The sequence below is a fragment of the Papio anubis genome, chromosome 18 (assembly GCF_008728515.1).
Source record: "Papio anubis isolate 15944 chromosome 18, Panubis1.0, whole genome shotgun sequence".
NCBI classification, from domain to species: Eukaryota; Metazoa; Chordata; class Mammalia; order Primates; family Cercopithecidae; genus Papio; species Papio anubis.
In genome coordinates, this window is record NC_044993.1 from 32,266,726 (window position 1) to 32,290,660 (window position 23,935).

At 56.3% G+C, this 23,935-nt stretch overlaps 1 protein-coding gene across 1 annotated transcript; it reads left to right on the forward strand.

Moving 5' to 3' along the window:
* Positions 1-177: 177 nt before the first annotated feature.
* Positions 178-23,379, forward strand: CCDC102A (coiled-coil domain containing 102A). The gene is made up of 9 exons (XM_003916943.5): positions 178-817; positions 7,928-8,659; positions 10,430-10,656; positions 14,356-14,464; positions 16,708-16,824; positions 17,173-17,382; positions 18,983-19,153; positions 20,004-20,107; positions 22,706-23,379. The coding sequence occupies exons 2-9, from the start codon at positions 8,075-8,077 to the stop codon at positions 22,833-22,835; spliced, it is 1,653 nt and encodes a 550-aa protein (XP_003916992.1). The 5' UTR covers positions 178-817; positions 7,928-8,074; the 3' UTR covers positions 22,836-23,379.
* Positions 23,380-23,935: the final 556 nt, after the last annotated feature.

A 23,935-nucleotide genomic window follows, 5' to 3' on the forward strand; every position in this document is an offset into this window, starting at 1 on the left:
TTGGTCTTCTTTTAAATAGATTCACCTCGGGGGCCTTCCAGGGTACAGGATGTGGTGGGGAGTCCTCCAGACGCCTGTCCACGCTTTCCAGCCAAGATCACAAACACCCTACCCCCAAAACATACGGGCGCCCCCGAAGGTGCATTACCGTAATTCCCCAGGGCCTGCTAACCACCATTGCAATGCGGAGAAAAGCCTCTGCCCGCCGGGCCGAGTGCTCCCCGCGCCCCCCACTTCTTAAGCGCGAGGCTGCTTTGGTCAACCCTTTTGTTGTACAGAAGGAGAAACTGAGGCCCGATGGGTACAGACTTGTTGGCCCACGTCCACTCGGTGGCAGAGCTGGCCCAGGGAAGAATGCAAGTAACAACAGTGAAGACTTGGTAAGCTCGCTCCACGTGCCGAGCCGGGACCCGCGGTGCCCGTTTCTGCGGGGGGCGCCTCGTACCTAGTTGGCGCTGAGGAAACCTGAACCAAGAAAGCCGAGCCCCCCCACTCTCGGCCCCTCATGGGGGTGGGGCCTCCATCGGGGTCCGGCCAGCTCTGCAGCAGAGCCCACCGCCCCGGCCCGCACCCCTCGCCCAGAAGTTAGACTGGAGCCCCCACCCCAGCAGCTCGGCGGGCCGGGGTCACAGCGGGGCCGCAGCCTGCGACCGCCTCGGGGGCCCCGCCGCTCCCCCTGCTTCCCCTCCCCCCAGGAGGGAGGAGGAGACTCCGCGGCCCTCCCTCGGCCCCTCCAGCGGCGGTCGCCGCTGCACTGTGCCCGCTCCACCCCACCACGGCGGCTCGGACAGCCGGAGCCCGCAGGTCTCGGCCCGAGGTGAGTGGGGGCGGCAGGCGGGGGGCGGCACGCCACAGCGGCCCGGGAACTTGCTCCAGGCCGTGCGCTTTCCGCGGGAAAGAAGGGGTTAAGTTGTGGGGCGTGCTGTAGGAGCAGACACAGTCGGGGCTCCCACGGCAACCCCCGAACTCAGAGCAGAACTTTCTAGACCCCTCCCCGGACTCCCTCACCCCCTGGAACCCCAGGTCTCCAGTGGGGAGGGGCCGCGGGGAGATGGGGGAGGGGAGGCGCCTCCGGAATGCCGCGGCCCGGGCCGGACGGGAGGGGGCGGCGGGCGGGGACGGAATTTGGAACTCTCCCGGGGGACCCAACGTGGTCGCCATGGCGAATGCGGGATGGACGGGCGGCGCTGGCCAATCAGAACACGGCGCTCTGCCCAGAGCCGCGGCGGCTGCCAATGGGGGCCTTGCGGTGGGGTGGGCGGGACCGCGACGCACGGGCCGGGAACCCCCTCCACCCTCCGCCCGCCGCTAGGGGGAGCCGGGCGGCTAGCAGGGCCGGCAGCCTAGGAGGGGGCGACTAAGTGAGGAGTAAGACGACCCAGGGCTGGGGCTTCAGTTTCTCTACCTTAGATGGGGGTGGTGTCTACCTCCCCACCCCCGCTCTGCCAGGGCTTTTGTGGGGGTTGGATTGATTTGGGTTAGCGAAGTCTGCTCACCTGTTAGAGCGTTCAGGAATCTTTTTAGTGCCTCTCCCCATCCTGTAGGTAGGGAAACTGAGGCCCAGAGAGGGCAGAGACTTGCAGATATCACACAGCATATCAGTGACGGAGCTGGGACTAGTGGGATGTCTGCTGTACAAGAGTGACAAGTTCACGGTGTTGCCGAGAGGGGTGGGGCTGGGGTCGGGGTCGGCTCCCATGAAGGTTCACGCCGCCATCCCAGCTGTGAGTATCCACTTCGCCTGGTGCCTGCTGACCCCATCGTGTAGGTGCTCTGTGTAGGTGGGCACTGTGCCCCTCATCGTGTAGGACCCACATCGTGTAGGTGGGCACTGTGCCCCTCAGGTGGTCAAGACCCAGAAGAGGAAGCATCCCATCTCCAGCTCCCTACCCTGGCCTTTCTGCTGGTCTACGGTGTGGACACAGACACGTAGCTGTACCTCTGGGCCTCAGTTGGTCCATCTGTAAAGAAAGGAGTTCAAATCAGTGATCCAGGCTGTCTCTGTAGCTCCTCAGTCTAAGATAGGGGTACCTGGGAACAGACCAGGGGTGCCTACCCCCGGGCTCAGGTCCAGCCTGGAGGCCTAGCCTCCATCCCTTCCCTCCCCGCCAGCCAGCTCCCCCAAGAGGTCCTATAGCTGGAGCCTGGGCAGCAGGTCACAGGGACAGGTGCCCGCAGTCTGTGGGCTGACCAGCCTTGGGCCCTGCACTTATTCAATCAGGCTGTCCTCTGTGGTTTCCCACTGGGCTCTGCTTTCTGTCCGCAGCCAGGCCTGTGGCCATGGGCTTGTCCCAGGGCCCTACCTGAAAGGCTCTGGGAGGATCTACAGGGTTTCAGACCTGGGGGAAGGGGTTGGGCCACTGGGCTCCCCATCCCTTCAGCTGGCCCCTGTCCAGGCCTTGGCATTACTCATTCTTCTCACTGGATATGGAGAGACCCATCCAAACATTCTGAGGACAAAACACAACATTGTTTCCCTCTGGGTCAATTAGGCTTCCCCAGGTAAAAGGTGGGACAGCTGACCTGGCCGTGAGACGACCTCTTACTCCGACCATGGCCACAGACAGGCTCAGATACCTACCTGTCTCAGAGCCTGGCCACAGACTGACTCCTGATCCTTAGGATGACTCAACCTTCCCAAACTCTGCATGGTCACAAGAGTACCCCTAAGAGTGGTACTACCTTCTTAGGGGTACCTTCCATCCATCACGCATCTGCTGTATGCTGGGCCCTGTGCTGATGCCCTCACTTGTGGACTTCAGAGTGAAGCCTTTGCTGTAGAACAGGGAGGTGCCTGGTGCTTTGGCAGCATACTCTGTGCAGAGGTTAGAGAAGGCTTCCCAGGGGAGGGGACGCTGGAGGTGGGTTTTGAAGGATGTGTAGGAGTTTGCTGATGAAGGAAGGAGAGATATTCCAGACAAGTCCACAAGCAACAGCAACCACTGGTCACTTTCTGTGGGCAGGGCTGATGAGGGCCTAGCCTGGAGCAAGTGTCAGACCAAAATATTCCTGTTTCTGTCCTGGAGTGAGCTACCAGTGAGCACAGCTGTGGGGCTGGGGTTCAGGAGCCCTGGTTTCTACTCAGCTCTGCTGCCCAGCTAAGGGGATGTAAGGTCATAATTCAGTCTTCTGCTCTCCAGCCCACCAGCTAGCATTAATCAGTATCTGTGGGGCCTGTCCTAGAAGCTCTAAGTGGCACGAGTGTCCCATCTGGATGGGGGAAGCCTGTACTGCCAGGAGACAGCAGCTTGCCAGGCCTGGCTGTGGGAGGTTGTAGGGCTGTGCTCCCCAGGTTGGGGGGTGGTTGGGGAGATCAAGGCATTTCCTGGAGTTGGTGGCAGCTGAACTTGCAGATGGGTGGGGGTTCTGGAGTCTGGGACAGGGGCATTTGGAATACAAACCCAGAGACTTAAAGCAGTAACAGACCCGTCTCGCTGTTGGGAGGCAGGACAAGAGAGGGTGGGATAGGAAAGGCTCCCTGGGGCCTGTGGTGGCTGGTCCCACCGTGACCTGCCCCTTGGTGGGGCAGTGATGCCAAGGGAACAGGAGGCCCCACCCCACACACATACACACCTCATGGGAAGAGGGCACTGAGCCTGCTGGAAGGGGTGGGCAGGGCAGCTGGGGCATCTCCATGACTGTGGGCCATGCTCTGCGCTGCTGCTGCCCCTCAGTGAGTGTGTGCGTTACTGGGGCTGTGTGTGAGTGTGAGTGTGCACGTGTTACTGGGGCTGCATGTGAGTGTGTGCATTACCAGGGCTATGTGTGTGTGAGCGTGCAGGTTACTGGGGCTGTGTGTGAGTGCGGGTCCCTGGGGCCATGTGTGAGTGTGTACGTTACTGGGGCTATATGTGAGTGTGTGTCCCCAGGGCTGTGCTGTATGAGTGGGGAGGGATGGGGAGAGGTGTTGCTAGGCAGGGTCTGGCTGCCCTTGGGTCTATGTGGGAGTGCGGGATTCCTGGTGTGCTGGGGGTGGGGTGGGCTTCTCCAGAAAACTCCTGAGGACCCTGACCCCACCCCTTCCCACACACCCGCTCCAGGGGACCCTGGGCCTGAAGTACAAAGGTGGGAGTGCTGTTGCAAAACCTCCCTGCCCTGCTGTGCCCCTTTCTCCTCCTTCCTCCTAGGAGGGGCCTGGCCAGGATGCTGGGAAGGAGAACGAGCTGAGTCTGGATCCCCCATCTCTGCCTTTAGCATGGGTGCCTGGAAGCCATTAGGGGCCTGGGTGGTGCCTGCCCTGGCCCTGCGCAACAGGCTTGGATTCCTGGAAGGAGCCGGTGGCCCTCTCCGGGCCAAGCCCTGTGCCAGGCCTGGCAGCTCCCAGAGGCAGGGAGGATGTGGCAATGACCCCCTCCCTGCCAGGCTCCTAGTTCAGGGGCTGCGGGAAGGGCCCAGCCAACAGGGCCCAGGCCCCCATACCCAGCACAGCTGCTGGCTGGCACTCGGGTTTCCTGCCTCCTCCTCCTCCTCCTCCCTTCCCCCGCAGGCTCTCACATTGTTTTTCTTTTCCAAGAGCTTCTCTATGTGGAGCTAGGCCAGGAAAATGAGGAGTGTGTGTGTCTGCGTGTGTGTGTGTGTGTGTGTGTGTGTGTGTATCTACTTCTCCTGGGGATGAGCATGTCTCCTTGCATGTCCTTGTAGCTGTGTGTCACTGTGCTGGCATGTGTGTGTCTTCAGGTGTGTCTGTGTCTACAGGCGAATGTCTCTCCATGCACCCGTGTAGTTGTGTGTGCCTGTCGGTCCATCTGAGCATATGTGTATCTGCCCCTGGGTGTTCGCATCTGTGCATGGGATTGCATGTCTGTGTGTGCACAGATGTTTGTGAACACACACGGGCATCAAGGCCAGCGAGCTCACTGCACAGGTAGAGAGACCGAGTCACAGAGGCACAGGCTGCTAGGGATCTCCCAGGGTGTCAGTGCCTGGATCTGTATGGCTGTATCTGGGTGTGTGACACAGATGTTATCAGGGTCAGGATGTACACGTTGTGTTTATGGAACTGTGGGTAGTAAGAAAGCAACGCGAAATACTCAAATACCCCAAACGATTAAAATGCAAATTCTCAGCTCCACACCTACCAAACATGACTCTCTTGGGTATGGGGCCAAGTGTCCGGGTGAATCTGAAGGATACCCTGATGAAGAAGCAGTGGTCTCTCTCACACGTCCTCCCTTCTACACATGGGGAAACTGAAGCCCAGAAAGGGACAGTGGCTTACATGAGGTTGGTGTCAGAGCTGGGCCTAGACCTCATGCATGGTAAAGGCAGACAGACAATAAACGAACAGCAAATGGCCTAGAGAAATGCAGTGGGGTCGCTGAGCAGCACGGAGGAACCTTGACAAAAGGTCATGAATTTTTAAAAATACTGCTCCACGTGGTGGTGTAAACCTCCAATGCCCGGCTCCACAGTTGAAGGGAAGAGCGGGCAAAGCAGTGGAGGGAACAGGGTTGGCGTTTGCCGGGACAGTCCACAACAGAAGGGGCCTAGGGCATGGAGGGTGCTGGCAAGGGAGAGATTAGGAGCACCGAAGGTGAGCTGGGAAGGAGAGGGACTTGGGGGGTGGGCAGTGCAGTGGTGGGATCAGTGGCTTGTGGCTCCTTGCTGGGATTGGAGAGTATTTGGAGTTGAGTCCTAGAGGGAGTAACCTTAGAATTGAGGCTAGGGAGGAATCAGTATTGGTAATGACACAAGGGGTGGCCACCAGAGTGGTCAGGTTCTTATAAGCAACTCTGGCTGTTGCTTTTGAGAACGGATTTGAAGGAGGCAAAAGTGCATGATGGGCAGGGAGGTGGGTGTGGGTACTGTTGCCCAGGTAAGTGAAGGTGGTGTGGACCCTGACAGGTTAGTGACTGTGGACAAAGAAGGTGGATGGAAGGTAGATGCAAGGCAGACAGACTGACAAGGTTTGGTGGTGGGTGGGGGAGGAGAGAAGGCAGATTTCAGGGGCCCCCACAGCTAGAAGGAGTGAGGAAGTGCCTTCTCTCGGAGGAGCACCCAGAAGGAGCTGGTCATGGGGTGAATGGAGGCAGCAAGTTCCATTTTGACCAAGACGAGCCTGAGTCGTCTATCAGGCATCTGGATGGAGGTATGGCAGGCTCTGAGGGCAACCTGGGCTGGAGAGAGACTTGGGGTTGAGGGTTGAGGACATAGCAAGATGGCTCGGGCAGGGATAGCGTGAGAGGAGAAGGGGGCCCAGGGCTGGATGACAGCAGCACTCGAGGGTTAAGCCTAGGGGGTCCACCTGGGAGGCTGACGAGCAGCTAGAGAGGAGGGGAAACCTGGAGAGGAAGACGTGGAAGAAGTGAGGCAGGGAAGCAGGTGGCATGGTAGGTCCACAAGGGACACCGTCACAGGGGCCTGGAAACCAGCCTGCCATAGGTGGCTGGGTGGCAGAGCACCAAGGAGGTAGATGGAGTGGAGACAGTAAGTGTGGACCACTTTGGAAGGGCCTTAAAAGGAAGGAGCCAGGGGAGGGGAGAAGAATGTGCCAGGAGACACTTCAGCAGGGGTAAGGCCCCTGGAGAGGATGTCACTGGCTAGGGTGGGACAGGCAGGAGGGGGCCTTCGGCTCAAGGAGAACCCCTCTGTCCTCTTAGGGGCAGAGAGGAGGGGGCCGTGGGGCTTGACAGCTTCCTTTTTCACTGCAAACCCTGACATTAGATCATCTGCCAAGAATGAGGTGGGTTAGAGATTGGAAGAGGGTGGAGAGGGGACACAGAAGGCTGCCAGGCAGCCTTGGGGACAGCCAGTGCTGAGAGTCCCACCGACAGTGCACTGATCACTCAGAAAGGTGAGTCTTAGGGGCAGGCGTGAAGATCTGTGGACCAGGGCTCTCTGCCTAATGGGGATGGAAAGGTGTGATGTCCCAAGGGGCTATTGGTGGGTGGCAGTCAGCAGAGGCCACAATGGAGGGAGACTGGGTCAGACTGGGGACAGAGAAGGACATGCCTCTCATTTATTTTAAGGCAGAGGCATGGCCCATAAATGGCAGAGCCCATTGCTGGGCGATGGGGAGGCTGAAGTGAGACACAGAGAACAAGAGAGATGTTTGCAGTGAGTCAGGGTGTCAGGGAGGGGTGGTTCCGGCAGAGAAGGGGAGGGAACATCCTGCTGTACTCTCAGAAGCCCCTGCCATCTGAGGACTGGTTTATTTCCATCATCATCCCCAGCGCATGCATTCATTCAGCAAATCCTTACTAGAGTTTGCATTTGGACTCATAGATACCATAAATGGAGGTAATCATTTTCCTCACCTCCACTCTTTAAGGAATAAATGAGATCGTTCACCTAAAGCCCTGGGCATAATGCCTGGCTTGTGGCCTGCCCTCCACAAATATCATTGTCATCATGTGTTGGTACTAAAACAGTGGCCACGACCCAGTCCCGGACCACAGCAAACTCTCACAGCCTTGGGTTAAGGGTACAGAGCAGACACATAAAGGACAGGGTAAGTTAGTGCAGTGATGGAGACACATAAGGGGCTGACAGACCTGGCCTGAGGTGCTCCACGAGGGCTTCCAGGAGGAGGTGATATCTCAGAAGAATTTTAAAGATAAGAAGTTAGCCCAGTGCAGGAAGAGGCAGGGAGCGGACTCCTGGCACCAGCCCAGTGCCCCTGCGTGGGTCCCGTGCGGAAGTGGGACAGTAGTATAGTATAAGCCATCGAGATGGGACCTGGATGATAAAGAACAGATCAAGGTTTCAGATCAGCGCCGCTAGGTGAAGGGATTGGAATGGGAGTCTGGAGGCCACTGAGGAGGCTTTTGCGGGCCCTTGCTCCACCAATCCTGCCTCACTGGGACGCTCCTGGAACAGAACTCACTCCTCCCACCTTGGCCGTTCTGTTCTCTCCGCCTGGCCCTTAGCGCGGCTGATCTTCCAGACTGACGGTGGTCAGTCCAGTAACGGTTGCGTTCTCCCGCAGGTCCGAGGAGGCGTCCTCCGCCCTGTGGCCTGGAGAGAAGCGGGGCGCGGCGCCATCATGCACAGTGGTATCGCGTCCGCCGCGCGTCCCCGGAGCCGCCCCTGAGCCCGGCCGCCAGTTCGAGCCCAGGGCCCGCCCGGCCGCACCATGAGCCACGGGCCCAGCCCCCGGCTGGCCGAATCCCCGCAGCTGTCCAAGGGTAGCCTCCTGACCATCCTGGGCAGCCCGTCGCCGGAGCGCATGGGGCCTGCCGACTCCCTGCCGCCCACGCCGCCCAGCGGCACGCCCTCGCCCGGGCCGCCCCCCGCGCTGCCCCTGCCCCCCGCGCCCGCGCTGCTGGCCGACGGCGACTGGGAGAGCCGCGAGGAGCTGCGGCTGCGGGAGCTGGAGGAGGCGCGGGCGCGGGCGGCGCAGATGGAGAAGACCATGCGCTGGTGGTCGGACTGCACTGCCAATTGGCGCGAGAAGTGGAGCAAGGTGCGCGCTGAGCGCAACCGCGCGCGCGAGGAGGTGCGCCAGCTGCGCCAGCGCCTGGACGCGCTCACCAAAGAGCTGGCGGGCGCACGGCGCGAGCGCCAGGAGGCACAGGGCGAGTGCGAGGCACGGGGCCGCGAGCTGGCGCGGCTGAGGGGCGCCCGGGGCGTAGCCGACCAGATGCGCGAAGGCCCCGAGCCGGAGGCGGAGCGCGAGCCAGTGCGTGACGTCGGATCCGAGAGGCCGCCGAGCAGCCAGGTGCGCGGCGCGGGCGCGGCGTTCGCGCCCCAGTCTCGAAGTGGGCGGGGCCGATTGGCCTGAGCTGCTGGGCTCAGAAACAAGCTAGTAAAGGCCTGGCCTCCTGGAGGTTTCACTTCTCCAGGTCGGGTTCTACTCTTGTGGGGCCTCACATCATCTTCCTTCCGGAGACCTCAGGGTGGAGAATCCCAAGTTCTGTGATACCTCCACTCCCACACCTGATAAGTCAACAGAACCAAGGAATCATCCCCTTTGAGCAGCAGAGGGATCCAGCAGCTTGCATGGAAGTTAGCTGATTCGTAGCAGAGCTGAATCCATTGATTCAATCAGAGCTGAGCGGTGGGGGAAATCAGGGCACTGGGATCACAGAGGAGGTCCCTGACGCAGGCTTCACAGAAGCTTTCCTGGAAGAGGGCACATTCAAGCTGAGACTAGAATGATAAGTAGGAATTAGCTGTGAAAAGTGCCAGGAGGGCAGGACGACGTGACTCGTACCTGGAGTACCAGCTACTTGGGAGGCTGTGACTGTGACAGGAGGATCCCTTGAACCCAGGAGGTCGAGGTTGCAGTGAAATATGATTATACTGCTGCAGTGGGCACCCTCTCCTGAGCCAGCAGGCCTGTTACCAGAAAACCACCTAGGGGCAGGGTCCTAGCTCAGCTCCCCAGCTCTGTCCCTAGCTCAGTCCCTGGACAGGCCAACTCTTCCAGATAAGACTGCCCCCTGCTCTCTCCTGCCCAGCCCCCTCCACCCCATAGGCTAGCTCGGGCACTGCTGCCTCCTGTGGCTGAAGTCCCCTCTTCCCTGGGGCGACCTGGTGTTTGGAGGTGGTGTTCACTGTGCACAATGCTGTTCCTCTCCTATCCTTGTTCCAGTTGTCCGTCACAGGCCAGAGGGCTGTGGGCAGTCGCAGGAGCCCTAGGCTTGCAGTCTGAGTTTGTCCTCCAGCCCAGCCTCTTCATGCTGTGGCCCAGAACAAGTCCTGTCTCTCCCTGTTCCCCATTCGTAAAACGGGGCTTTGAACCAGTTGCCACCCCCACCTAGATAATCTGAGATACAGAAGAGTACCTCTCACTCCTCAGGGAGTCCTCAGGGCCACCACTCCAGTCCAGCTAGAGAAACCGAGGGCCGGGCCAGGAAGAGGTTGGCCTGGACTCATCTGGAAAGGCTGTGGGAGAAGCTGGAACAGGGGCTGTGGTCCTTGTGGGTTTGTGTCGGAGACAGGGGATGGCAGGGGCAGAGAAGAAGGGGAGGATGGCAAGGAGGAAGGGGTCTCGGCCCTGGGTTCGTAATTTCTCACTGCTTCCTGTCTGAGAGCTGGCTCTCCTCACAGGCACTGCTTGCCCATGTCACCAGTCTCCCCATGCCTTACTGTTTGCCCCTAAAAAAACAGGATCTTAGAGCTGGAATTCCTTTGGAAGGAATCTAGGGTTAAGCCATTACAGGAATTCCTGCTTCACCATTTGTTCCCATCAGTGCCCCACTATAGGTTTGCATACTTCCAGTGACAGGGAGCTCACCACCTCTCCTGGGGAATCTTCTAGGATACAGGGAACCATGGCGGCTGACACTGTAGCTCCAGGAGGTGAAGGGGGAGGCCCAGAGCAGGGCGTGTCTTCCTTCTCCAGAGCTGGAGAGGCAGGCAGCAGAAGAGGAAACTGAGGCCCAAAGACACTGTGTGACTTGCCCAAGATTACCCATCAAGCTGATCTCAGACCCAGGGCCTGGCTTGGCGGCCACTGCTCCAGCCTCCACCTTGGTCCCCGCAGGAACTGGAGCTGGTGGAGAGCCTGCTGAAGAGCATGCCGGAAGAGTCTGAGGACTGCTGGGAGGCACGCAGCGTGGGGGCCGGGGGCCCGCGGGGCAGCTCAGGCCGCCAGGAGCGGAGCCGGCTGCCCTGGGAGGACACAGCTACCATGGAGGAGGAGGCCTCCAAGTTGACTGCCCTGCGGCTACGACTGGATGAGTCCCAGAAGGTGCTGCTCAAGGAGCGAGAGTGAGTCGTGGGAGGCAGGAGGGGGCAGGGGCAGGGCCAGGTGAGCACCCTCAGAATGACAGAACTTTAGACTCACGAAGATGACAGGTAGTGTTTAGGCTGTGTCTTGGAACTGTAGAGCAGTGGTGTTCCACCCGAGAACTCAATGCAAGTTTTTATTTCTTCATTCAAATAATACGTTACTGGGCACCTGTTCTGGACCAGGCACTGTGCTCAGCCCTGAGGATACAGCCCTAAATAAGACAGAAGCCCTTGCCTTCCTGAAACTTACTTTCTAGCTGGGGGAGAGGGCTGTGGGCAGGGTAAAAGCAGGAATGGAGACCGGGAAGTTGGTAGGTTGCAGCTGGGACCTTGGTTTTGTACCTGTGAGTTTGAGATGGCAGGGAGGCAGCTGGGGAAGTGAATGAGTCTAGAGTTCATGAGACGGTCCTGTGCTGGAGGTAAAAATGCAAGAGTCACCAGTGAAGAAATGATATTGAAAACCATGAGCTGGGCCGGGTGCGGTGGCTCACGCCTGTAATCCCAGCACTTTGGGAGGCTGAAGTGGGCAGATCACTTGAGGTCAGGAGTTTGAGACCCACCTGACCAACATGGTGAAACCCCATCTCTACTAAAAATGCAAAAGTTAGCCAGGCATGGTGGCAGGTACCTGTAATACCAGCTACTCAGGAGGCTGAGGCAGAAGAATTGCTTGAAGCCGGGAGGTGGAGGTTGCAGTGAGCCAGAATTGTGCCACCGCACTCCAGCCTGGGCGACAGAGCAAGATTCTGTATATTAAAAAAAAACAAAAAAACAAAAAAAAAAAACCATGAGCCTGGCCAAGGGCCAAGGAGTGAGTATGGATAGGGAAGAGGTCAGAGGATCCAGCCCTGAAGTGCGAACTTTAGAGGTCTGTTAGAGGAAAGGGAAACAGCAGAGGAGACAAGAGAAGGAAGCCGGGCTGGGGAAGGGGAACCACAAGAAACAGTTTCCCGGAGGACAGAGTGATCAGTAAGAACAGGGCTGAGCCCTGACCATTGGATTTAGAATGTGGAGGTAACCAGTGACCTTGATCAGGGCAGTTTAGAGGGCATGAGCTTGATGATAATGAATATTCTGCAGTTTTTCTGTCCAGAAATTAAATACATCAATAGCATAACCTATCTACATACCCCTTTTAAAAAAAATCAATATAATGGCCAGATGCAGTGACTCATGCCTGTAATCTTAGCACTTTGGGATTCCAAGGCAGGAGAATTGCTTGAGACCAGCCTGGGCCACACAGCAAGACCCTGTCTCTACAAAAAAAGACAGAGCCTTACTCTGTCGCCCAGGCTGGAGTACAGTAGCACAGTCTCGGCTCACTGGAACCTCTGCCTCCCATGTTCAAGTGATTCTCTTGCCTCAGCCTCCCGAGTAACTGGGATTACAGGCATGTGCCACCAGACCTGGCTAATTTTTGTATTTTTAGTAGAGACAGAGTTTTAGCATGTTGGCCAGGCTGGTCTCGAACTCCTGACCTCAGGTAATCCACCCACCTCAGCTTCCCATAGTGCTGGGAATACAGGCATGAGCCTTTGTGCCCAGCCTACAAAAAAAAAAATAGCTGGGAATAGTGCTGTGCCACTGTAGTCCCAGCTACTTGGAAGGCTGAGGCGGGAGGATGGCTCGAGCCCAGGAGATCGAGGCTGAGGGAGCTATGATTGTATGATTGCACCAGTACCCTCCAGCCTAGGTGACAGAGAGAGACACTGTCTCAAAAAAAAAAAATCAGTATAATGCCTCTGTGAAGATGTAGGCAGAGATCAGGATGATGCTTCTGTGGACATCGTTGCATCTTTGGTCAAGGAATACCAAAGATGGCCAGCAAACTGCCAGAAGCTGGGGGAGACGCATGGAACAGATTCTTTCTCGCAGCCCTCAGAGAACCACCCCTGCCAACAACTAGATCTTGGACTTCTAGCCTCTAGAAATATGAGAGAATACATTTTGACTGTTTAAGCCAAACAAGCAAAAAAATCAACCTAGTGCACTAACTGAAATATAAAGTAGAAGTGAAAGTAACTTTTTTTTGATTTGGAGACAGAGTCTCACTCTGTTGCCCAGGCTGGAGTACGGTGGCGCTATCTCAGCTCACTACAATCTCTGTCTCCCTGGTTCAAGCAATTCTCATGCGTCAGCCTCCTGAGTAGCTAGGACTATAGGCACACACCACCACGCCCAGCTAATTTTTTGTATTTTCAGTAGAGGCGGGGTTTCACCTTGTTGCCCAGGCTGCTCTTGAACTCCTGAGCTCAGGCAATCCACCTGCCTTGGCCTCCCAAAGTGCCAGGATTACAGTATGAGTCACTGCACCCAGCCTGAAAGTAACTTAAAATACACATGTTGTGATATGGAAGGGCTTGGACTAGCTCCTCCAGAAGAAATGATGAAGTGGTCAGAGTGGGTGTCTTTACATGGGATGATAGTGACGGTAGTTACAACAGCAAACACATAGCACACGCTCCGAGTCAGGTGCTGTGTTGAAGGCTTACATGTATCTGCACATTTAAGTCACCTCGCAGGACAGCTACAAAGGCGGCTCATGCAGGTGTGCAGAGTTAGCAACTCAAAGACACAAGTAGTGTCACTGTGATGATGAGGTTTCTTGAGAGATGAACAACCTTTGGTAAAGTTCTGAACAAAGAAAAGTGCAGCCAGGCATAGTGGCTCATGCCTGTAATCGCAGTACTTTGGGAGCTCGAGGTGGCAGGATCGCTTGAGCCCAGGAGTTCAGGGTTGCAGTGAGCTGTGAACAGACAGGAACAGGGTGGTCTTTGACAGATGAACCTGGGGCAGAGCGGGAGGGAGGTACTTGCCCAGACATGCCCAGTGCTCTGGAGCCTTGACCCCCTCCCCACAGTATGAGCTGGGCACTTGCCCTCTGGTAGGGAGTGCGGTTCCAGGGAGTGAGCTGTGATCTGCGCTCCAGTCTCTGGAATGCAGAGCCAGATCCTGTCTCTAAAAACAAAGAAAAGTGCAGTCTTCCCTCAGTTTATACAGTGATTCCATTCCTAGAAAATTCAGTGTATGTTAGTATAAACATTACTTTCTGTTTCGATGTAAATCAGAGGCTCTAGGCTCAGCTCATCTCCACCCCGAGCAATGTCCAGTGGGCTGTGCGTGCATTCAGTAGGATGCAGAATGCATCCTGATGGGCAGAACGCCCAGGGCATTGCAGGGAGTCAGGCACCCTGGCCCCCGCCCACTAAATGACCCCTAATCACTGGGATAGCCAAAAATGTCCCCTTGGGTTTTCAACATGCCTCCTACAGGGTGACGTCCCCTCTGGGAACCCCATGTTGGAGGCGTGGAAGAACAAGGTGGGGCAAGGAGTGGAGTGGTCAGTGCTGGGGCTGCCACCTCCTGGAGCCATTTTCAGATGAGCCTGGAGTACAGCAGGAGAGAGGTTCTTGCCCAGGGATGCTCAGTGCACTGGAACCCCAACCACCTCCCCGCAATGTGAGCAGGGCACTTGCACTTGGATAGGGAATGCAGTTCCAGGAGAACTGCAAAGCCAGGGTGCTTGTAGCCACGTAGGGTGCCTGGGCCTGAATACCAAGGCAAGGATTTTGGACTTGGGCTCAACAAGTGCAGAGGGTACACGGCAGGGCCACCTTTGGTGAGGACTCCAAGCAGAGGGCCTCGGTGGGCTCACCCCTGTGTCTGTCCCTTCCCTAGGGATAAACTGGCATTGAGCAGGAACATTGAGAAGCTAGAGGGGGAGCTCAGCCAGTGGAAGATCAAGTATGAGGAGCTGAGCAAGACCAAGCAGGAGATGCTCAAGCAGGTGAGTCTTGGAGACCGGGGGGCTTCCTGGAGATGGCAGGATCACACTGTTGAATTTCAGTAGTGGAAATAGAAGAGAGAATTCATTCATTAATTCATCTGACCATCTGACAGTCGTTCTTTTTTTTTTTTTTTTTTTTTTTTTGAGACAGAGTCTTACTCTGTCGCCTAGGCTAGAGTGCAGTGGTGTGATCTCAGCTCACTGCAACCTCCACCTCCCAGGTTCAAGTGATTCTCATGCCTCAGCTTCCCAAATAGCTGGGATTACAGGCGCCCACAACCACGCCCGGCTAATTTTTGTATTTTTAGTAGACAGGGTTTCACCATGTTGGCCAGGCTGGTCTCAAACTCCTGAACCCAAGTGATCCTTCTGCCTCAGCCTCCAAAGTGCTGGGATTACAGGTGTGAGCCACCATGCCTGGCCTTATTTATTTATTTATTTATTTAATTCTGAGTTGTTCTGAGTGTTGGGTAGGCACGGTCCCTGCCTTCAGGAGCTCACTTTGTGGGGGCTGTGGGCAGGGGAGACCGACAGTCACCAGGCAGATTCGTGAGTTATGAGAGAGTCAAAACAGAATGAGAGAGATGGGGTGGTAAGTCAGGAAAGGCCTAAGAAGGTGGCATTTGAGGCAAGACCTAAAGGGGCTAGAGGAGGCTGTCCTTGAGAAGATACAGGGGAGAGTGTTCCTGGCAGAAGGCACAGCGATGCCAAAGTCCTGAGGCAGGAACAAGCCCAGCACGTGCGGGAAACAGGGAGGGCCAAGTGTCTGGAGAGCAGGAAGTGAGAGGCGAGGCCGCAGGAGGGGATCTTGTAGACCAAGATGAAGAGGAAGAGTCTGGATGTGGCGTTCATTGGGATCCTATCTGTACTAGGTGTCACTGAAGCCTCATGGCAGTCCAGGGAGCTGGGTCCTCATGTCCCCACCTTATGGATGGGGAAACTGAGGCTACAGAGAAGGGAATCCACCACTGCAGGTGTCGGGGCTCAGAGCAGGCTGAGCTGCCACGACTGCCTCCTGTGCAGGCCTCAGTGGCCACCAGAGGGCGCAGCCACCCACGGAACGCCGCACTGGATCAGTCGGTTTCTAGCAGCTGGGAGGATCACAGACCTTTAGAGTCTGAAACTGTCCTGGAGGTGACCGAGACTAGTCTTACATGAGAATCTCTTAGGAAATCTCCTAAAATACAGATTCCCAGACCTCACCTCCACCTTCCTGAATCAGCACCTTTCAGGCTTGGGTCCAGGACCCTGTTTTGTATTCTTTCCAAATTATGAAGTATAATCATTTGAAGAAAAGCAAAGGAAACACAAATGTACAATTTAGTAGAAAATTATAAAGGTTCTCTTTTGTATGTGGCGTTTCTCCCTCAACACTGTGTGTTGAAAACTCATCCATGTGTTGCAGGGAGCAGCAGTTTGTTGGGGTTTGCTGTATACCACAAGAAATGTTATTGTCTTAAATGCATGCCAAGCAATTCTGATGCATCTGTGTGCAGAGCAGTGTTGGAATCAGTCACTATACACTGAGGGCAGCCCTGTGCCCAGGCCATACAACGACACAAAGGTGGACAGACACAGAAGCTCCCCATCCTCCCAGGCTAGCTTTCCAGTGGGGAGTGGGATGAGGAGGCCCCTCCTCCAAGCCAGGTGGACAGAGGAGGCATCCCTAAGGAGGGGACCTTTAGGTCAAGGCCTGAGAGTAAGAAAAATCAGTCCTATGAAGTGTCTCAGAAAGAATGTTCCACGCATGTGCAAAGGCCCTGTGGTGGGCAGGAACTTGGTGTGTCTGAGGAGTAGAAAGGAGTCCATGGTGCCTGGAGTACAGTGAACTAAGGGGAGAATGGTGGGTAGGCACCCAATCGTGCAGGGCTTTGTGAGTGTAGAGAGGAGCTGGACTTTACCCTAAGGCACCTGGGAGCCATCAGAGGCTTCGTGGGAGGAGGGTGGTATGATTGCATTCATCTTTGTTAAAAGCTCCCTCTGGGCTGCTGTTGTGGAAAATGGGTTGACGGAGAAGGGCCAGGAGTAGACACTGGGAGGCTAGAGAGTAATGAGGAAGAGAGACATTGGGAGGAGCGGAAGTGGTCAGATTTGAGGTCTGTTTGGAATACCTGGTGCCTGCCCCATTTGGGTGCTGCCTCAGGCTCTGCGCTGAGCACTCCTGCACTGGTACCTACCCCTGGAGCTGGTTCCAGGCTGTATCCTGGTGGTTCTCATGACCAGGTGGGGCCTTATCCTTGCAGCTCAGCATCCTGAAGGAGGCGCACCAGGATGAGCTGGGCCGCATGTCTGAGGACCTGGAGGATGAGCTCGGTGCACGCTCCAGCATGGACCGGAAGATGGCCGAGCTGAGGGGCGAGGTGAGGCCATGGATGGGACCCAGGAGGACTTGGGTTTAGGGGTCCTGGGGCCCTGCCTCCATCAGCGGGTCACTGGGAAAAGGGCAGGGGCCAGGCCTATGCTCTGAGGGGGACCAGCCACATCCAAGGGTGTCCTGATCTGCAGGAGGCAGGCCTCTCTCCCATACAGAGGCCAGAAGCGCTCTCACATCCTGTACACCATGAAATGAGCCCAGCTTAATTATAGCCAGTGCAGCTGGATCTGCTTCCTGGAGCCAAAAATGGCTCCAGGAGGTGGTGGGGGCGTCCAGCTCAGGCCCTGCATGCCCCCTCCCCTGGGAGTCCTCACTCTGCCCTGCCCTGCTGCAGATGGAGCGGCTGCAGGCCGAAAATGCCGCGGAGTGGGGCCGCCGGGAGCGGCTAGAGACAGAGAAACTGGGCCTTGAACGGGAGAACAAGAAGCTGCGGGCACAGGTCGGGGACCTGGAGGAGGCGCTGGCCCGGCGGCGGCGGCAGACAGCCAGTGCACTGGACTGTGACCTGAGGGCCAGCCAGGCCGCGCTCTTCGAGAAGAACAAGGTGGGGCAAGGAGTGGAGTGGCCAGTGCTGGGGCCGCCACCTCCCAGAGCGTAGCCTCCCTACTGTGTGTCAGGCCTGGTGATAATTATGGTAGCTGCATGTATTGAGCACCTTGTGTGCTAGACCAGTTGGTAATTATAGTAGCCACATTCATTGAGCACTTACTGTGTGCCAGGCTCCACTCTAGGTGCCAGGGACACAGCACTGAGCAGACAGATGTAGCCTCCCCTCTTCCCCTCATGGAGCTGAAGGCTCACTTGGGGGATGTGCACGTGGCTCTCTCTGTCACACAGATTCATGCCAGTCACACAGCTTCATGGTCACCAGCAAGAAGAGGGGATACCAGGAGACCTGGCTTAGGCCCACGGTCCTGGAAATGTCTCCTGGAGGCAGTGAATTTTAAACTGAGTTCTCAGCTGGGCGCAGTGGCACACACCTGTAATCTCAGCACTTTGGGAGGCTGGGGCGGGCGGATCACCTGAGGTCAGCAGTTTGGGACCAGTCTGGCTAACATGGCGAAACCCCATCTCTACTAAAAATACAAAACTTAGCCGAGCATTGTGGTGGGCGCCTGTAATCCCAGCTACTTGGGTGGCTGAGGCAGGAGAATCGCTTGAAACCGGGAGATGGAGGTTGCACTGAGCTGAGATTGCACCACTGCACCCCAGCCTGGGTGACAGAGAGAAACTCTGTCTCAAAAAAAGAATAATAAATAAATAAACTGAGTTCTCTAGGAAAAGCAGCTGTTGACTGGTAGTGTGTGGATTTAGGGGAGGGGATGGAGAGAAGTTAGGACTAACATGAATAAACGTCCGTGGTGAAAGAGACACAGAGCTTTGGAGGAACAAGGCCAGTGTGCTGGAGGGGAGTGAGCGGGGGGATGTGGTAGGTGAGGCAGGAGTGGTGGGCCTCCTCGAGAGAGTTTAAAGCAGGAGGAAAGTGTGAGCAGGCTGTGTGGACAGAGGATAGGAATACAGGCTAGGGGGAAGCTGTTGACATTCTCTGGACAGCAAGAGAGGGAGGAGACCTGGACCAGGTTGCAGTCGGTAGAGATGGAACAAAAAGGATGGACTCGAGACTTTCAGGCAATGCCTATTCCTATTTTACAGATATGGAAACTGAGGCTTGGAGAACTCACAGAGCTCCAGAGTGGACACCTCTTTTGCTGGCTGCCCTTCCTCTCCCCAACCACTCTGGGCTCTGAGACACCCACCTACTCCCCAGCCTAGCTCATTCCGAACCCAGGTCTTTCAATGCCATGTATATGCCCCTGAAGACTCCAGACCTCATCCTTCCCCAGAAACCCCGATTCTGCTTCAGCAGCTCCAGGGCAGATCCAGTAGCATCTGAAAGTTACACATCCAAACTGGAGCCACAGGTTCCACCCACCCAGCCCTCTCACCTCCCTAGAAGGCACCTCCAGCCTCTGGCTTCTCAGCCAAACCTCTAATGCTGATATTTCAGACAGCAGATGGAGAGATTCTGGGAAGGAGAGACACCCAGCATCCCTAGAACTGCCTGACCTCATGGGACTCCCTGGCATGGCGCCCAGGCTGATACTGATCCCCCCTCCCTCCCACCCCATCCCTGTGCCCTGCAGGAGCTGGCAGACTTGAAGCATGTGCATGGCAAGCTGAAGAAGCAGTTCCAGGAGAAGGTGGCAGAGCTGGCACATGCCAACCGGCGGGTGGAGCAGCACGAGGCCGAGGTGAAGAAGCTGCGGCTGCGGGTGGAGGAGCTTAAGAAGGAGCTGGCCCAGGCTGAGGATGAGGTGAGGACCACGGAGGGGCAGGGGCAGCCACAGACCTCAGCCAGGGAGCAGTGGGGGCCGCAGGGCCCTCCTGGCCTCTCCATTCTCAGCCCCTGGTGCCTGGCACAAGCCTGGCTCTCAGGAGGTGCCCAGGGTAGAGTGGGTAGGTGTGTGATGAATGGATGGCAGGATAGACATGTGGGTGGGAAGATGGGAAGAAAAATGAACAGAAGACAAGATGGATGTGTGCATGGATGAACCGATAGATGAAGGAATGAGTGGATGGAGGAATGGGAGAGAGAGGCAGGGCGGGCGGATGGATGGGTGGTTCCAATGGATGTATGAACAGATGATGGCTGGATGGGTAGACAGTGGACAAACGGATGGACAGCTGACTGGGTCAGTGGGTGGAAGAACGAATGGAGAGGGAGAAAGGCCAGGTTGACGGGAAGATAGGTGTGTCCGGGAGAGCAGGAAGGCATGGCTAGGCATGCTGGATGGGCAGCCGATTAGATGAATGGATGGGGAGTGATGGGTGACTGTCTCCATGGGCAGATGAATATCTCCCTGGACGAATGGTCAGATGGACAGACTGATGGGGACAGAAGGATAGGAGGTGGATGGCTGCATCAGTAGTGCAGGGCTTGGGAGGATGGGTAGATGTGCAAGAGGAGGCAAAGGGGATGGAGAGGAACCGAAGCGATGCTTTTCTGGAAGAGGTAAACCTTAGCCTAGGCCTCAAGGAGCAAACGCTCTGGGAGGAGCACCTTCCCAGGGAACAGCGGTAGGAGTGGTTGTCCCTGGGCGGGTGGCCGGCCTTGCCCAGCCCTGGGTGACCCTCATGCTCTCGGCCCTGCTCACCCCCCCGCAGCTGGACGAGGCCCACAACCAGGCACGTAAGCTGCAGCGGTCGCTGGACGAGCAGACGGAGCAGAGTGAGAACCTGCAAGTGCAACTGGAGCACCTGCAGTCCAGGTGGGCCTCGGGCAGGGAACAAAAACAGGGCAGAGACTTCCAGCCAGGGAACCCTCCAGTCAGGGATGGAGCCCAAACCAAGGCTGGAGGGGGGAGACGGAGAAGGAAGAGGTCCAGGTGCCTGGAGCCAGAATCCTTTCCCCTCCGGGCAGGAAGGGCCAGAGCCAGGAAAGCAGGGCAGGGGGTGCAGGAAGTCAGGCCAGCTGCAGGCCCTGGAATTGTCTCCTCTAGTGGGAGGGCTGGTGGGCGGAGTGAGGGCCGGAAGGGCGGGCTGGAGAGGTCAGGCCCAAGGCGGGGGTGGGGGGGACAGTGGGTGGGGCCAGCAGGGCTCCAGAGTCATGGACAAGAAGAATAAGCAGTCCTCAGGGTTACTGGGCCCAGGTGACACCAGGACATCAGGGATCTGAGAGACTGGCAAGCAGGGAATCGTGGAGGGGCTCCAGGCCTGGATCCCCTCCACTGCCAACAGGCCCCACCCAGCACGCTCTGCCTCCCTCCCCCAGCCCTGTCTCCTTCCCAGCACTCTGTGAATCACAGAGCCAGGTGATATCAGAAAACTTCAGTCCAGGTCCCTCCCACTTCACAGCTGGGAGGCCCAAGGAGCATTGGAGCCACAGCATTGACCTGTGCCGGATCACAGAATTGACCGGTGCCGGGCCCTGAGAATGCATTTACTTGCATTCTCTTCTTTCGTGGAATAGAGGGTGCCCGGTTCTGCAGCCAGACTGCCTGAATGGTGTGAAGCCTGGCTCAGCATTAGCAGCTGTGTGGCCTTGGGACACTTATTTAACCTCTCTGTGTCAGTTTCTTCATCTGTAAAATGGGGATGGTGATAGTTCTTACCTCTTGATTGTTGTGAGCATTAAATGAGCTGATCCATTCTTATGAAAGTACCTGGAGGCGAGGCATGGTAGCTCACACCTGTAATCCCAATACTTTGAGAGGCCAGGGCAAGAGGATTGCTTGAGACTAGGAGTTCGAGACCCCTGGGCAACATGGCAAGACCCCATGTCTACAAAAAAATACAAAACTTACCACGCATGGTGGTGTGTGCCTGTAGTTCCGCCTACTTGGGAGACCGAGGCAGGAGGATCACTTGAGCTCAGGAGTTCATAGCTGTAGTGAGCTGTGATGACACCACTGCACTCCAACCTGGGAGACAGAGTGAGATCCTGTCAGAAAGAAAGAGAGAAAGAGACAAAGAGAGAGAGAGGGAGAGAGAGGGAGGGAGGCGGGGAGAGAGAGAGAGACAGAGAGACAGAGAGAAAGGAAAACACCTGGCACATAATAAATGCTGAGTAATTGTCAGCAGCTGCTGCTATTACTACTATTACTACTATTGCTGGGGAGGGGCTTATATTTGGGTTACATATTGTGCTTCAGCATCACACCGCTTCTATGAGAGAAAGGAAAGATGTTTTTTCCTAGGGGGCTGGCAGATGAGGAAACTAAGGCCCAAGAGGGTAAGTCTTTCCATGGCCACACAGTTCGTGGGTGGCCAGGCAGAATCACCCCTGGCCATCAACCATCCAAGCCCTTATTTACTGAGCATTTACTATATGCTGCTGTTTGCTGAGATCTTGTGGCTTAGAGTATGGGCTGCAGAGACCTAACAGCCGTTGTCCCATGGTAAACTGAGCCTCGATTTCCCCACCCGCCTGGGATGATGCCCATAAAGTGTTGTGCAGGGACCCAGGCATGGGTCCAAGTCAGGACCCATGCCTGGCTGGCTCTGCCCACTCTGACCCCGCAGGACACACCCTTCAAAAGCCCACTTAGCCTTGGGGCTTTCCCGCAGTCTGGGTCACATTGTTCAGGAGCCATAAACTCCAGAAGTGGGCAGGCAGGCTCTGCTGGGCCTCTCAAGTGCTTCCATCCGGGAGGGTGGGGCCACCCAGGACCGCTGTGTCGTTTTATTTTCCAACTTTTTGTGCTTTAATGTTCCGGGGACAGCTCACTAAATCACTGTGCAGTAATGGAGGCCCCCGCCTGTGCCCCTCCCTTGCATGTTAATAATTCATGCCTTCCAGTAAGATGCAGCCGGGGTGGCCACTTTGCTGGGGGGTGGGGGGAGGGATCGGCATTTCCTTCACCAGCTCTTCTTAGAGTCAAAGTTTTGCTCGTAAATTTTGACTTTAGGAATTTTAATGTGAGGAAGAACTGGGGCTGAGCCCTTTCTCACTGACACTGGGAATGTAGAGGGCTCAGCCCACCGCCACCGTCGCCACCACCCAACTCTGCTGCCTGTGCTCTGAGAGCCAGGCTTGGGTTCAAATCCCGCAGCATGACCTTGAGCCAACTCCTTCACTTCTCTAACTGCCCAGCTGCTCTGGCACCACCCACTTCAGTTCAGAGCTCTGCCCCACTCCCCACCATCTGTGTGACTTTGAGCGAATGACTTCACCTTTCTGTGCCTCGGTTTCCTTGCTTATAAAATGGGGGTGATAATGGCACCTCTATCATATAAGGAGATTACAGGAGATGAGACAGCAGGGAAAGCGCCAGGGAAGGCTTAACTGCTGCTTCACCAGCTGCAGCCACCTTATTGGAGGACTGCCGGCCAGGCTGCTCTAACCTCCCATCACCTCAACCCCGCAGGCTCCGCAGGCAGCAGCAGAACGCTCCCCTCTTCGGGAAGATCCGCAGTGCTCGCTTTGGCACCGAGGAGGCCGGGGATGGAGCCAGCGACCTGGACGAGGACGAGGACCTGCAAATCCAGGTGGCCTAGAGCTTCCTGTGGCTGGCAGGATGGGCTGCCCCACACCTGCCCAGGGTCCAGGCTAACCAGCCACTCAAACTGATGCAGCACCTAGGCTCACTCTGGGACCAGTCCCTGCCACAGCCGACTTTCTTCTCTCCCAGGGATGGTGTCAACAGTCCCACTTACAAACGCCCTGTGGAAAGGAAGCCTATGTCTCATATATATATATGTATGTATCTCCAGGAGTCTTTGGACCCATTTGGTTTTATAAATACAGGACAGCTCCAAGGCCCAGTCCAGGTGACCTCACCCACCCAGGACTTCATGCAGGGCTGGGCATGTTGGGGGAGGTTGTTGGAGCCACAGCCTGGGCTGCCCCTCTAGGCTTCGCTGTTCATCATACAACGCAGTGAACCCAGTTCTTTGTAATAAATGAAGTTCAAGTTCTTGGGGCATCTGAAAGTGTGGCGGATGTGGGCGGGGGGTGTGGGGGACGGCATCGGCCTGCACCTGACACTGAACCAGAGCTCAGGAATGTCAAGTAACTTAATAAATGAGTGAATGTGAAGAAGAAAGAATGAATGAATGAGGCCAGGCACGGTGGCTCACACCTGTAATCCCAGCACTTTGGAGTCCAAGGCAGGTAAATCACTTGAGCCCTGGAGTTCGAGACCAGCCTGGGCAACATGGCCAAACCGTGTCTTTACTAAAAACACAAAAATGAAACACACACACACACGAGCCAGGCGTGGTGGCGGTCGCCTGTAATCTCAGCTACTCAGGAGGCTGAGGCAGGAGAATCGCTTGAAGCCAGGAGGTGGAGGTTGCAGTGAGCCGAGATCACACCATTGCACTCCAGTCTAGGCAACAGAGCAAGACTCGGTCTCAAAAAAACCCCCGCAAAGAATGAATAAATGAACATCTGAGCTGCTGAGAAGTCTGGTATCCACTCCTATGGTGAGGAGGAAGAAAGTATAGTGCGTGTCTACTCTAGAGACTTCAGTTCCGGCACCCAATGGATTCATGTCTCTGCCCCTTATTAGCTGTGCAACCTCTGGGAAGTTACTTGCCCTCTCTGAGCCTCAGTTTTTTCATTTGTAAGATGCCTCAGAGCTGTCACAAGAATT

What these genes read in the sequence shown, in the direction of transcription:
- CCDC102A (XM_003916943.5), top strand. Translation starts at nt 8,075, where the DNA reads ATGAGCCACGGGCCCAGCCCCCGGCTGGCCGAATCCCCGCAGCTGTCC. An exon ending in AGAGGCCGCCGAGCAGCCAG is followed by an intron (nt 8,660 to 10,429) that starts GTGCGCGGCGCG and finishes TGGTCCCCGCAG; the next exon opens with GAACTGGAGCTGGTGGAGAG. An exon ending in CTGGAGCACCTGCAGTCCAG is followed by an intron (nt 20,108 to 22,705) that starts GTGGGCCTCGGG and finishes TCAACCCCGCAG; the next exon opens with GCTCCGCAGGCAGCAGCAGA.